This window comes from Colobus angolensis, unplaced genomic scaffold, assembly GCF_000951035.1.
Source record: "Colobus angolensis palliatus isolate OR3802 unplaced genomic scaffold, Cang.pa_1.0 Scaffold37, whole genome shotgun sequence".
Taxonomy (NCBI): domain Eukaryota; kingdom Metazoa; phylum Chordata; class Mammalia; order Primates; family Cercopithecidae; genus Colobus; species Colobus angolensis.
The window spans coordinates 8,852,220-8,866,066 of record NW_012117043.1 but is presented as its reverse complement, the minus strand read 5'-3'; the positions used below and the strand labels follow the sequence as shown (position 1 = coordinate 8,866,066).

Below are 13,847 nucleotides of genomic sequence, written 5' to 3'. Positions count from 1 at the left end.
ATGTTCTTTGTTTTTTTCTGTTTTGTTTGTCCCATTATGATCAATTTTTAAGAGTTTTTTAAAAAAGTTTTTAAGAGTTACTCAGGGCTGTACTCTGTCACTACAGAGTTGTTTCCTTCTTTGAAAAATTCATTATATTGGCTTTGTACCTGGCATGTTTTAGCCCTATACAGAAATCCAGCCTGTGGATATTATTTGAAAAAATGTAATTAATATTTTCCATACTTTTTCCTCAGGAATTTTCTTTTCAGTGTTTATCTTTTACAAGTCTAGTGACAACAGTTTTTTCCAATGTTATACATAAGTAATATATTACAATAGCTTTAGATTCTTATAATATAATTTGATATCTCAGACCTAAATATTTTTTTAATTGGAATTTAAGATTTTAAAAGATAAATGATTTTTAATAGAAATTACCATAAATATATAATAAAAATAAAATTTGGCCTCTCGACTGTAAAGATTTGGATGAGATCCTGCTAATATCTGATCAGAGCCTCACTGGATTTCCAAATGCCTAATTAAAAAATGCTCAAAGTGTTCCATGATATTTACAAAGTTCACTAATGAGAAATATTTATTTTGATTTTAGTGGCATATTTCCAAAATTATGTAAGAGGATACTCCTTATATACCAGTGGGAACAAAATGCCTGCAATTTTCTCTTAAATGTATTTTAGAATAAATACTTCCCACTACTAATTTGTAATTATTCTCATAACCAGTATTTATATAAGATTATATGCTGCTTTATCATGGTTTGGTTACTTTTTAATAATCTTATTGACAAGGCTCACCTTGTGTTCCTACCTTCTCATTTGTTTTCAGTTGGGATTAGTTTTTAAGTATAAAGCTTTTGATGTCATTACTACTTGCAGTTTATGCCCAGTTGTAAAATTTTCCAGCAATTCAAAGTTACTGGTGCCTGAAACAAATTATATTAACATATAGTTACTTATTTGTCTTTGTTTTCTGGTTTATATAAATACTATATACATACAATTATCACCTCCCCCAAAAATGACACTGGAAGTTAATTACTTTTGGCTCTTTATTCCACAGCTTTATCTTAAACATGATAAAATAGTATATGCAAATTCACAATGATGTATAAATAGTGCCATCTATGATGGAAGATTAACAAAAGAATGTCTTTCATCATCACAGACGGTTGTAAGAATGAATTTCTACAGAACAAGTGTCCTTTTTGTCTTTAAACCCTTTCTGTTTAACAGGTTGTCCCAATTTTTATTTTGAAAGAAAACATTTTGCTCCTTTAGGAGGTAAGAAACATAAGGAGGGTAATTATAATGGGATTTAAATAATTCACTTACATTTCTATGCCAATAAAATAAAGCATGTTCTCTTAGGTTTTTTAATAAGCTCTAAAATGTGTCTTTCAGTTTACTAATATTATTTTTTAAAACACACAATACTGTTATCTTCCCAAATCCAATATTATTGTTTTCCAACAATGGATTTGGCAACCATTCAGAGGCAAATAGTATTATGTTTTTGAGATTTTCAAATATATCTGAAGTGCTGTTGACTGCTCTCCAAATCAGGTCAGATGCACTGTCTCTTTAGGAGAATTTGCCAGAGGTACTGTATGTTCAAATGGAAATTTTTCATGTTCCATAGTAAGCTTCATTTATTTTCCAAACCTCTAAATTTTTTATACTAAGTAGCAACATCTCCCTTTATGAACCATGGGGTCTTTATTAATTAAACAGAGTCAACAGGGCTGATTTATTCTCTCTCTTATCAGCTGAATTACCAAGCACACAAATCACAGAGGAAATGTTTTTAATACTAGAATGTTCTCCAAGCCAGTAAATCTGGGATTATCTCATCATACCGATTATGTCAAAGCTCTTTAGCCACCGTGCTCACTAGGACAGAAAATTGAATGGTATACACACAAATGGCCCCCTTCCAGCATCATAGGAAGAATTCCAAGTTTTTCTTACAATAATCAGAAATCCCTAATTAACAATAAAACTAGCTGTAATTATTTATTGAATGTCTCCTGTCTGCCAGGCACTTCACATGCATTACCTGAGTTTCAGAAGCACTGTGTCCCATTGGTTCTGGACATTTTTAACAAAGACCCAGGTCTGAAACGTGTGCTTGAAGCACAGAACACATCTCTCTGTCGCTTTAGTTTTATTTCTTCTAGTGAGTAGCTGTTGTAATTGCATATTTGATGCTTAGGTGTGTGCATGTGTGTTTTTACGCATATACAAAAAATACTGTAAATACAAGATTAATCAAGTTATAAAGTTAATCAAATTTTATATTACTTTTGTATTTGGAGTAAGAGCAGATGTTGATTTGTTGATTAAAAACGCTTAAAGAAGGTTACTGGCAAGGATGACCATCTGGTAGAACTTTCTGATATTCACCGTTCAGAGTCTGTAACTACGTTTTTTTTCTTAGACATTTTCCTTCTGATTATTTTAAATTAGCAGTTTAATGGAATGTTCATATATGGACAGTTGTAACATTTCAGGCATGAGAATGTTATTTATAAAAAGTCAAATAGCAAAGCATACTACCTGAACTTACCCTCGGGTAATTGCTCCTGTTTTTCTTCCTTCCCATCTCCTCCAATTATGGAACTTCAAAGGAGAGGAAGAAATTTAAGTGATTTAAATTATCGTCTCTTCTTTGGAGTAATATGTGCTGATAAACAAAGTATTAAAATATATACCAATATTTTAAAATAAGCAAAGCTGTCTCATCAAGCTTTTCCCTTTTAGTTTTAAACATGTACTTTGAACAGGGCGACGTGTCCTCATTTCACCTTGCAGTGGCATTCCAGCCCTCTCATGTTACACTCATTAGTATTTCTTTAAACCACTTTCAAGCTAGGCAGCTTTCCAGCTTTATAAAGGCCTTGAAATGAAGTTAACCTATGCCGAATCAAATGCTTTAGTAAATTTGGCCTCCATAATAAGAAATTCCATTAAACCATTTTAAAGGGATATTAGTAATGTGGATTATTGTCAAGAGAATAATGATTCCTTGTACACTAAACCACACTCTCAGGTTTTGAAATGATGAAGATGCCTGGGCCTTGTCACTTTCACCTTGATTCTTAAAGAACTGGAACCCTTTTTATGCCATCATAAAACCACTAGTAATCTTCTTCCATGAAAAGATACATTTTTAATATTTAAAGAGAGGAGCTGAACAATTTGTGTAGTGGGGACATGAACAAAATGTGTAGTATAGGATTGAAAACAAACCAAACCAATAATAACAGTGGAACTTACCATTTGTACTACCTAACATTTTCAGTATTGTAATCAGTGGCCAATAAAGTGAATGCATTTTTGTGATAGTTCCCAAATTGTGTTCTGTGGAACACTAGCCCTGTGTTTGTTAACAGAGATATGTTACTTTGAGTAATATTACACAGTCTTGGAGACTCATAGAGCACATTAGCATATAGCACATTAGCATATTAAAGTCTCTGGGAAATCCTATAGTAAAGAAACCTATTCAATTATGTCAAACTTATTTGACTGTAGAATTATATTCTGAACATAACATTGATTAATTGGTTGATTGATTGATTGATTGAGACAGGGTCTTGTTTTGTCACCCAGGATGGAATGTAGTGGATCATACCTCACTGCAGCCTCAAACTTCTGAATTCCAGCCGTCCTCCCATATTAGCCTCCCAAGTCAGTAACTGGGATTACAGGCATGAGCCACTGTGCCATGCTATTCTTCACATAACATTTATTTAAAACTCTTGGGAACATACTTTGGAAAATGTTACTTTATAATGTAGGAGGCACTTTCAGATCCACAATCCTAAGTAATCTTTATAAGTACTGGCCTTCAGATGCACTTAATCTAAGACACGGTGCTGCTTCTCAGGTTGAGTTTGAGAAGGACGAAGGCTAGGGAAACTGATCTAGGATGGATGAAGGCAGTGAGGTAAACCAGGGCTAGAAACAGTGTCCAAGGAGAAGAATCAAATCCTCGTCCTAATTCATGCACTTGGAGTTGGGAAGATGGTGATGGATTTAGGAGAGTCATCCAGCCAAAGGCTGGGAGTAGGACACTAAGTGTAAGAAATACCATCCACCAGGTTAAGAGCATGATTTCATGATGTGTCACCACTGGACATACCCAATATCTTTTGTACTTCCTTTCTCATCTCTGCTTGTGTTATTTCCCTGAAACACTTTTCAGGATGCTGGTCATCTGTTCTGAGATCATGTTAGGCCCCACAAATTCAGAGATAAGAAACACAGTTCCTGCCATTAAGGAGCTTTATATGTAGTAGGAAGGCCTAAAAATAAACCAGCACTTATAATTTAATGTAATAAGAGATAAGACCATGGGCACAGATTGGAGGATTCTTAAGGGATATTTGTTTTTTTAGAATTAATAAAGTTAACTTCTCATGGGAAAGGATTATGGGAAAGAAGAAAATATTGTTGGTGGGGTGCAGTGGCTCATGCCTGTTATCCCAACACTCTGGGAGGCCAAAGTGGGTGGATCACTTAAGCCCAAGAGTTCCAGACCAGCCTGGCCAATATGGTGAAACCCTGTCTCTACTAATATTACAAAAATTAGCCAGGTGTGGTGGCGTGCACCTTTAGTCCTAGCTACTTGGGAGGCTGAGGTATGAGAATTCCTTGAATCCCAGGGGACAGAGGTTACAGTGAGCTGAGATTGTGCGGCTGCACTCCAGCCTAGGTGACAGAGCAGGACTCTGTCTCAAAAAAAAAAAAAAAGGTATTGTTGAGGAAGCTAAAAAAACAAAGTATTTCATTGAATGTTTACCAAGTGAGTAACAGTGTATGATTTGCCATTTAGAAAGTTATTTGGCTGGAGTAGAGAATGAATTAGAACTAGAGCAGAGGCAGGGAGGCAAACCATTTCAGTGACCCAGACTATTTCATTGAAAAAGGAAAGCAAGAAACAGATTCCAGAGATGTTACAGGAAGGCAGTCATTGGACTTGCTGACTGACTGAATGTCAGATACTGAAAGGAAAGGAGTTAGAGATGCTGCATTCACCTACATTCCTTTTTAACCAAAGAAAAAAGAAAGAAATGGTTTTCATCGAAACTTAAAATGTGTCTAAAACTTATTAAAACTCTTGGATCTAGTTCTAACTGCTTCCTCTCACAGGGACTTTACTGGGGTAGAAGCAATGTCACCAGGATCAATACTTGCATGGATAAGTAGAAAGACAGTCTTTCAGATTCTAATTGCATTCTTGTTCTTCTCAAGTCACGTAACACAGACTACATCCTGGATCCATCCCGTGATGAGTGTCCTGAATCTGTCTCGCTCAGAGGAGAATGAAGCGGATTTCTCTGGAGAACTCCCCAACCAGAGAAGTTGATGGTTTTCCTTAGGAAGTGGAGCTACATGGATGACGTGAGCAGAGACACATAACATTCAATTCTGAGATGCGACAGTCTAAAATAGGAGTAAAGCATGCACTACTTGTTGAAGTGTGAAATGGAGATCTGGACTTTGGGTATTTTTGTAAAACTTTCGATATTCCTGTATACATTTAAAAAATCAATTGCCACTACAGTAGTTCCTTAAGAATAATCTAGTCATATTTTTTGAAATCACATATAATTAGACTTTACAATATATATACTTTTTCATATCTAATTAGATCTGTCTTTGTAATTTCATATGTAGTTCTTCACAGGGTCTCAGAAACAAAGGTTTTTATAACTGACATATAGAAAAAGTGTATGAACATAATGAAACACCTCATTTATTTGATAATTCACTAACCTTTTATATTCACATATTAGGACAGTGATCTTAGCAAGCTTTTTGGAATTTAAGGGTCACATTTAGACATCTCATGGGCTAATGAATACAGCTTATATCTTTGTTAGCTTTCTGATTTACAAAATGCTTTGCAGACCTCATTTTCTTTAAACCATACAACATGCCTGTGAAGCTGATCTGGTGGGTATGTTTCTTCTTGGTTTTCAGTAGGGAAATAGCAGTTCAGAGAGAGGAAGCTCCCTGTCCCAGCACCAAGACTCACTCCTAAGTCTTCTGATTCCATGTCCAGTCCCCCTCCCCCCACACCCTGCTGTCCCCACAGAGGGAGGTCACAGCCCATCACGCAGGACACTGTGATTGTGTTGATGCAGCTGGCCCCACAGCTGTGCATTCCACAGAGATTCAGAAGGCACCTCTTCAGTCGAACATGGCCCCTCTATAACCCCACTATTCTCCTATAAACCCTTCCCCCTTCTCTGCACCCAAGCCTTCGACAAGTAGGCGCACTGTTTGTGATATTGTTTCAACAGACTTCTTTCAGCAGCTTGTGTTTTTCTAAACTGAAAGGCGTGGTTTGTCCTGCTTGGGTTGCCCTTCCCAGAGGGATGGTTTGAGGGGAGCTGATGAGAAGAGAGGTATCTGTTAAAACATTGCTGCTCTACTCGAAACAAGATGGAAGCCTACAGCCCAAGTCAAGCAGCCCCCAGCACTGCTGTGCAGTCCTAGAAGTCCTTAAAACATAGTCTAAGAACCATTCATTGTAACCATTTTATAGATGAGTAAACTGAGATCCTAAGTCTCCTAGTCTACCGAATTTCATATGGTGTATAATACAGATTTATATGGTAAAGATATATATACATTGTGCTCAACTATACATTCCTGAATACATTTAGGATGTATGATTTATGTCTTGAGTAATAATATAAAGTCAACTCCAGACTGATAGGTAGTCATTAGCCATGAGAAATGTTTCAGGATGGCTAGAGAAGACTTGTGTTTTGCCTGACAGCCATTTGAATGTTAGAAAGCTCCGGGAAGACAAGTTTTGAGAGAAGCCCCAGAGGGAGCTATTTCCTTGCACCCCCCCCCCAACCAAAAGGTGAATGAGGTATTCTGTAGGTTAGTGTCTATAATTGTGAAAGTACAAACTTTTTGTTTTTGTCAGATTAATAGTGTGAAATATCTCTCCCCCTGCTTGGAGAGTTTTCTAATTTGTTTCTAGTGAGCAAAACAAGGTGCTTGAGTCACCTGAAATCAAAATACTCAGTCACACAGCCCACCGACAGTGATACCTCATCCTTTAACTGCTGTTTTGTACTACTTGCCTCCCTGTTTCTGTCAAATACCTAGTGAAAAAGGCCTAGACAAGTGTAATGAGATTATTTATTGAGCATTTTGTGTCAGACATGGTGATGAGCAATTTGCATATATTTATTTATGATCTTCTTAAAACCATTCCATGAAATAGGAACTGTAATTATCCCCATTTCTAAAAGAAAAAACTTAGGTTTAGAGAGTTAGTAATCTTTGCCTAAGGGTGACAAAGCACCTATGTGTAGAAGCTAGGGTTCAAGTCAGATCTGTGATTCCAGAACCTGTTCTCTAAACCACTATGCAGAACTGCTTAGATTCATTGTCTATGGGCACAATTTATAAAAAGGCAGATTCTAGTTCAATGCCATAAGGAACTTTCTAGTAGTTAAAGCTGATAAGAAAAGCATTTCCCAGGAGAAAATGAAAGCATTGTCCCAGCAGGTTTCAGTCAATCTGAATTCCTTACGTGGGGAATGTTGCTGAGGAGGTTCAGTGTGTGAATGGACTGGACCAGTTGGCCACTCTCTCAGATTCCCTCTTCATAAAACTTGCGTGATCTCTAAACCATCAGGTCAATGCCATAAGAAATGTTCAAAAAAACATGGTCAGGGCTTAGCAAGAATCCTTTTCCAGTACAAACAGGACCCTCACATTATGTTTTCATGAGTAGCCAGTCTTTCTTTAACATAAATCAACCATAGCAACATGGTCATCATGAAGTCTTCATTGACTCACTGGCTTGGATTTTAGGGTTAGAAAATCTGAATGTTCTTACGTCCCTCCATCTCACTTTACTAGAGTGCCCAGGCTGAATCATCCTTACTCACTCATTCCCTCAAAATATTTATTGAGCACCAACAATGTCACAAGCACCGTGCTAAGCACTGTGGTGAAGTAGAACAATTGCTAATCATTTCCTGGGTTCCACTTACTCTTGATTTTAAAAAACAACAACAAAAAAGTTTTTATGTGGCCAGAACTAAACAGCTTCTTCTTAATATTTGAATTTTAAAACTAATCTATTTTCTTTTTAAAAAATCAAGTACTATGGAAGAGAATAAAGTAAGAGATAGACCATCTCACCTTCGAGAGGTAGCAGTCACTAATACTGTGGTAAGTGATTTTACTCAAAGGAGATCACACTATTAAGCAGCTTGTTTTTGACGTGTTAATGTTGTGGTCATCTTTTCATGTCAATACATAGATTAATCTTTTATTTCAAATATCTACATAAAATATCACTACCCACATAACCCATAATTTGTGTGGCCAGCAATTTATTGCACGCTAAAATGTTTTAAGTTTTCTTATTACCAACAATGTCACAGTGAACATTTATATATTCATTACGTCCTTTTCCTCATATAGCTTTGCACTCTTGTGCTAGTATGTCTATAGTGTGAATACATTCCTAAATTTCTTGATCAAAGCTAGGTCAAAGTTACATTCATTTTAATTTTGGTATATATTCATAAATTCTCCTCCATAAAAGTAGGACCAGCTTACATTACCACCAATAGTGTATGTGAACCTTTTTTTTAAATGTATGATAGGACTTTTTTTTAGTCCAAAGGTTCCTATAGATTTTCTGGTTTTTTTGTTTGTTTTTTGTTTTTGTCCTTGGAAGAATAACCTTCCTTCCACCAAGTCCAAAAACCAGAGATTTTTAATCATTAGGTTTTAGATTTCCTTTAGCAGCAGAGACTGACTTGCTATACAGAGGGAACTCTAGCAGTGACTGATTCACTATATGTCAAACACATCATTACTCTTCTCTTCCTACTTTACATGTAATGGTGGTGAGGACCAACTTTTAAATGAGCTAACTTGGGTGAGAATGTTCAGTAAAGTACCAAGCACAATACAAATGCATCTTCCACTTCTTTGGGCCTCACTTTCCCTATCTGAATAATAAGGATAGTAATCCCTTGCCTTTTCCCAAACCAGTTCAACTCAGCAAACACTTCCTGAGCACCTACTACATGCCTGGAAAAATGTGAAATTTGTATGCTACGAGGCTAAATGGTACTGATTCTCAAAACAAGGAGCTCATAGTCCAAAACCATTTGTCTTTCTTTTTTTTTCCCCTAAAAAACCTTTTAAAGGGGTAAGAAGTTAGGGGGTTGTTTATTAAGAACCCCTGAAGAGCAATCCTTTATCACTCTCTTAAATTTGAATAATTCCAAAATAATATTAACAGCTCTTGACTGGAAAAGGAAAAAAAAGGAAGATGCCGTATGAAGAGCCTCTCCAATAATAAATGCAAAGCAGCTGTCAAAATATAGAGTCAAATGATACTTTCATAAAGTGTTTGAACAATCAGAAAATGTTATCCTTTTTCTCGGGAGAAATGGGACATTTTTATTTTCTCTGCTAACTGAAATGCAACTTTTTGAAGAATCAACATGCTTGACATTTTTACAATGGACGTAAAGAACTGAACTATTATTAAAACAACTTACACATTCTATTGCATATAACTTTTGAGAAAATGAAAAGAACCTTAAACAGAATGTGCCTGTGGAGCTTCACTTTAGAAATGAAATACCCAAGGTGTTTTAACTACAACTGCCTACATGTAATAGTGTGTCTGCATAATGATTTTGTAAATATTAACTACAATTCTGTGTTTGCTTTCTTGATACGACTTTTTACATTTAAACTTATACTGTTTCTGTCTACTTTTTTCAAAAATTCAATTTTTACTTTTGGAGGTTGGGCTGTTCTGAGGGAAAGGGCAATCAGATCAATAGTTCTGTCCCCCATTCCATTCCCCCATCATCCAATTATTCTCTGTATCACTCTACCCTGTTTATTTCTTTTACATTATCAGTTTGCCCTAATCTTGTTTTGTTGTTTCCTTCCTCAATAATGGGAGTAATAATGGGAGTCAGCTTCATGACGGCAGGGATTTTGTCTTTTTGTATTCATTTACTCACACACTTACTGAGAGCTACTAGATGCCAGACACTTCACTGAGTAGTAGGGATACAATGTGAGATATATGTGTTTCTAGCCCTGTGTAATTCGTATTTTATGCAAAGGCTATACAATTGAAATTAACCAAAACTTTTTCCATTTATTTTCTTTCTCCCCATTCTTTATCAGATATTTGAACTACTGGGCCGTTTAATATTCATTACGCTAAGAAAGGGTGTGATATCAGAAAGCAGGAAAAAGCATGTTCTTTTGAGTTTCCAAAATCTAGCTCCTTGGGGAACTAGAAAGGATTTATGATTTAGGGCAAAGATTTGAGAGCGCATATGATGAGGAATATGAGGCTTTCTTACTCATTGTCTAGGAAATAATTCCCCTGGCTGTGAGGAGGAGAAAAAAGAACAAAAATGTTGGTAGGGCTCAGAGAAAGGGACCTGGGCTTAACCTTCTGGACCAAGTTCCAGGGAGCAGCAAAACCTCAATGACATTTGTCCCCTAGAATGGAAATGACTATGTGGTGTGTTTAGGTAGTGGGACCTTGGACAACCGCAATGAGCTTCCTCCAGCCCAATGTGGTCCAGACTGGAGGATTAGACTGATTTCTGTGAGCCCCAAAGGATCACACGAGTAGCAGTAACACCTGCTGGACCTGAATGAGGACTTTTCCATTCAATCCACATGTTCTCTCAATGGAAATCAATTCGGACAATAACATTAGAGCATCTTAACCCAGAGTGCCTTAGCACTAGATGAGCCTCTGCTGTGGTCTGAATGTTTCTGCCCTGCCCTTAATTTCATATATTGAAACCTAACCCCCAAGGTACCAGTATTAAGAGGTAGGGCTCTGGGGAAGTGATTAGGTCATGAGGCTCCATCCTGGTGAATGGGATTATTACCCTTATGAAAGAGGCTTCAGGGAACCTGTTTGCCCCTTCTGCCTTGTGAGGATGCAGCAAGAAGTTACCATCTTTGAAGCAGAGAGCAAGCCCTCACCAGAAGCTAAATCTGCTGGCACCTTGATCTTACACTTTCCAGCCTCCAGAACTGTGAACAATACATTTATATTGTTTATAAATTACCCAGTCTAAGATATTTTGTTATAGCAGCTCCTGAATGGACTAAGACAGCCCACAGAGTTGAGCAGTGACCCCAAGGAAAGGAAAGAACTGCAAATTGCCTGAGATTAATGTTGCTCGGATCATTTATTCCCTATTCCTCGTGTTTCTTTGTAGAGAGTGCTCCATTAAAGTAACACTTTTGACCTGTCTCTGCTTCTTCCCTAGGCAGTGATTTACCTAACTGGTGAACTTAGAATTAAAAAAAGGAATACATCCTAAAAGATTTCTTAAATATATTCCCTTTTCTTTGTGTTTTGCAAACATGGCCTATTTGTTTTTCAAGTCTTTCTCATTTCTTACCTGGATGATTTCAACATAGGTGATATAGCTTCTTCCTTCTCTACTACACCTGTCCCCATCAATCTACCTGTCACGTGTCTGTCAGAATTATCTTTCTATAACACAAAATTGCTTCTATTGCTCCCTTGCTAGTCTTCAGTAGTTCCCTAGCACCTTCTACTATCTGAGTACCTGGCTTTCTCTCTAGGCTCACTTCTCATCCCCAACAGTTGATCACATATACTGTTCTCTGTCTAGGAAGCTTCTCTTGCCCCATTCCTGCATCAGATTTGTTCTCATACATCAAGACTCTGCTCTCATTTTACCTCTTCTTTGAAGAGCTCCTTGACACATGCTGCCTTCCCCATGCCCAGGGCTGGCACTCTATAGATGCCATGCCTGCATTTTTACACACCTGCCCAGCCCCCCTTCCCACTCAGGAGTGGTGGAGCAAGAACTTCCACCTCAAGAGAGTTGCTGGCCTGTTTGTCCAGACACTCATTTGGTTACTATATTTACTAATTTACTTTTATCTACTGAGCTGGGTTACTGAGTCTTAGAGGCCTGAATTCTGGTTCTACCTTCTCTTTCTGCATGTGGTAATGAAAACTGGAACTCTGGTTAAAGCCATCTGGTCTCTCTCACTGTGGCTGTTCCACTCAACATCAGTAGCTAGGTGGGTAAATCGGGTGGAGGTGGGAAGGAAATGGGAAAACAGAAAACTGGCCAGGATCTGTTGTTGCTTTGGAGTATTTTATTCTAAAACCCTGGAGGCTGAGAAGGTTAACTGGAAGAGTTCCAACTCAGAAATCCTACCCCGGTCCCCTATTGCTGCATACCTTTTAATAAAGTATCGATCACACTATATATGTAATTAATTTGGATAGGAAAGTAGGGCATGTGTCATCTCTCCTGGTAGACTGTGAGTCCTTTATTATTAACTCGGAGTCCATATATTTGTTTTTCATTCCTCATGCAAGACATGACACAGTAAAATCTAATAAAAGTTTACAAAATAAATTTAAAATGTAACTTTTTTTTTTTAATCTATTTTAGCTGTTTCCTGCTTCTGGCTGGGGAATTAAAAAGAAAATGAGGTGGAGGTTTAAGTAAGCATGTCTGTATTAACTAGTTCCACTAATGTGGGAACAATATAATGAATTTTGCTGAAGAAGGAAGTACATGCTACTTAAGTTGGGCCATAAAACTCACAGTATGATTGCAGTAAAAGGATTGTAAAGCACATACTCACACTGTTGATTTGCCCAAGGTTCTGAAGAAATACCACAGAATGATTTTGGTTTAGAAGGGTAGATAAAGCCTGAAACCAAAATACAAGGTTAGTGCATTTCAGAGCAGCAGCAAACTTCCGTTCTTAGGGGTTAATTAATCATGTTACTGAAGAATTGATTTGGCACAAGGGAGCTATGTATTGCCACAGTACTCTGAAATTGCAGAAATTATCTCATCTATAACTAACCCCACTGGAATTGCTTGACTGTTCTGTTTCTCAGTGGAGAAATTCATCTTTCATCAGCACATATGAGAAGAGAAAACAGGAAGACAAAACAAATTGAGTAGATAATAAAGTTACCTTATAGGAATAGGTAATATAGACATGTAAGGTCAGAAATTTCTATGGAATGGAATATGAAAAGATGTTTATGAGCAGATCCTATTTTTTTAGGCAGTTTTACCATTCAGAGAAGTAATCTATGCATTTAATCTAATGCCAGCTTTTATTTTTTGGTGATTACCACACAAAAATAAGAAGTTGACACCAAATTAAATGCATGGATTACTTCTCTGAATAATGAAAGTACTCAATATAGAATGCATACATACACACACACACACATACAATAAGGTTAGTGCATTTCAGAGCAGCAGCAAACTTCTGTTCTTAGGGGTTAATTAATCATGTTACTGAAGAATTGATTTGGCACAAGGGAGCTATGTATTGCCACAGTACTCTGGCAATACACTAAGTGTGTGTGTGTGTATGTGTGTGTGTGTATATGTGTGTGTGTGTATATATATATATATATATATATCTGTATGTATATACATACCACACACACACACAGATATTGGAGGAATAAGAAATATTTAATAAAATATACACAATTTCAAGAATATGACCAAGCACTGGTGGTTCCTTACTTACCAGTAGAGCTCCCACTACAAATGGAAAGTGAGAAGTCTATGAAGGTACTTTAGTTTTTCCAATTAAGACTGTTCATTGATTGTATTTCTTCTGTGTGTATAAGTACCATATTCCCAATTAGTATTTCATCAGTTATAAGACTTATCATTATTTTGTGTATAAATAAAAATGAAAAAGAGATTTAAAATATGACATAGTACTTAGAATTTTTATCTTATAGCCCTTTAAGTAAATACAAGGGAA

At 36.7% G+C, this 13,847-nt stretch overlaps 1 protein-coding gene across 2 annotated transcripts in view; it reads left to right on the top strand.

Moving 5' to 3' along the window:
- The window catches only part of STXBP4 (syntaxin binding protein 4), a 212,961-nt gene extending 203,192 nt beyond the window's left edge, over positions 1-9,769 (top strand). For both annotated transcript variants that reach the window (XM_011953762.1, XM_011953761.1), the window contains one exon: positions 5,262-9,769. In XM_011953762.1, coding sequence (XP_011809152.1) covers positions 5,262-5,376 — 115 coding nt within the window. In that variant the 3' untranslated portion in view covers positions 5,377-9,769. The remainder of the gene's footprint in view (positions 1-5,261) is intronic.
- The last annotated feature ends 4,078 nt before the right edge of the window (positions 9,770-13,847 follow it).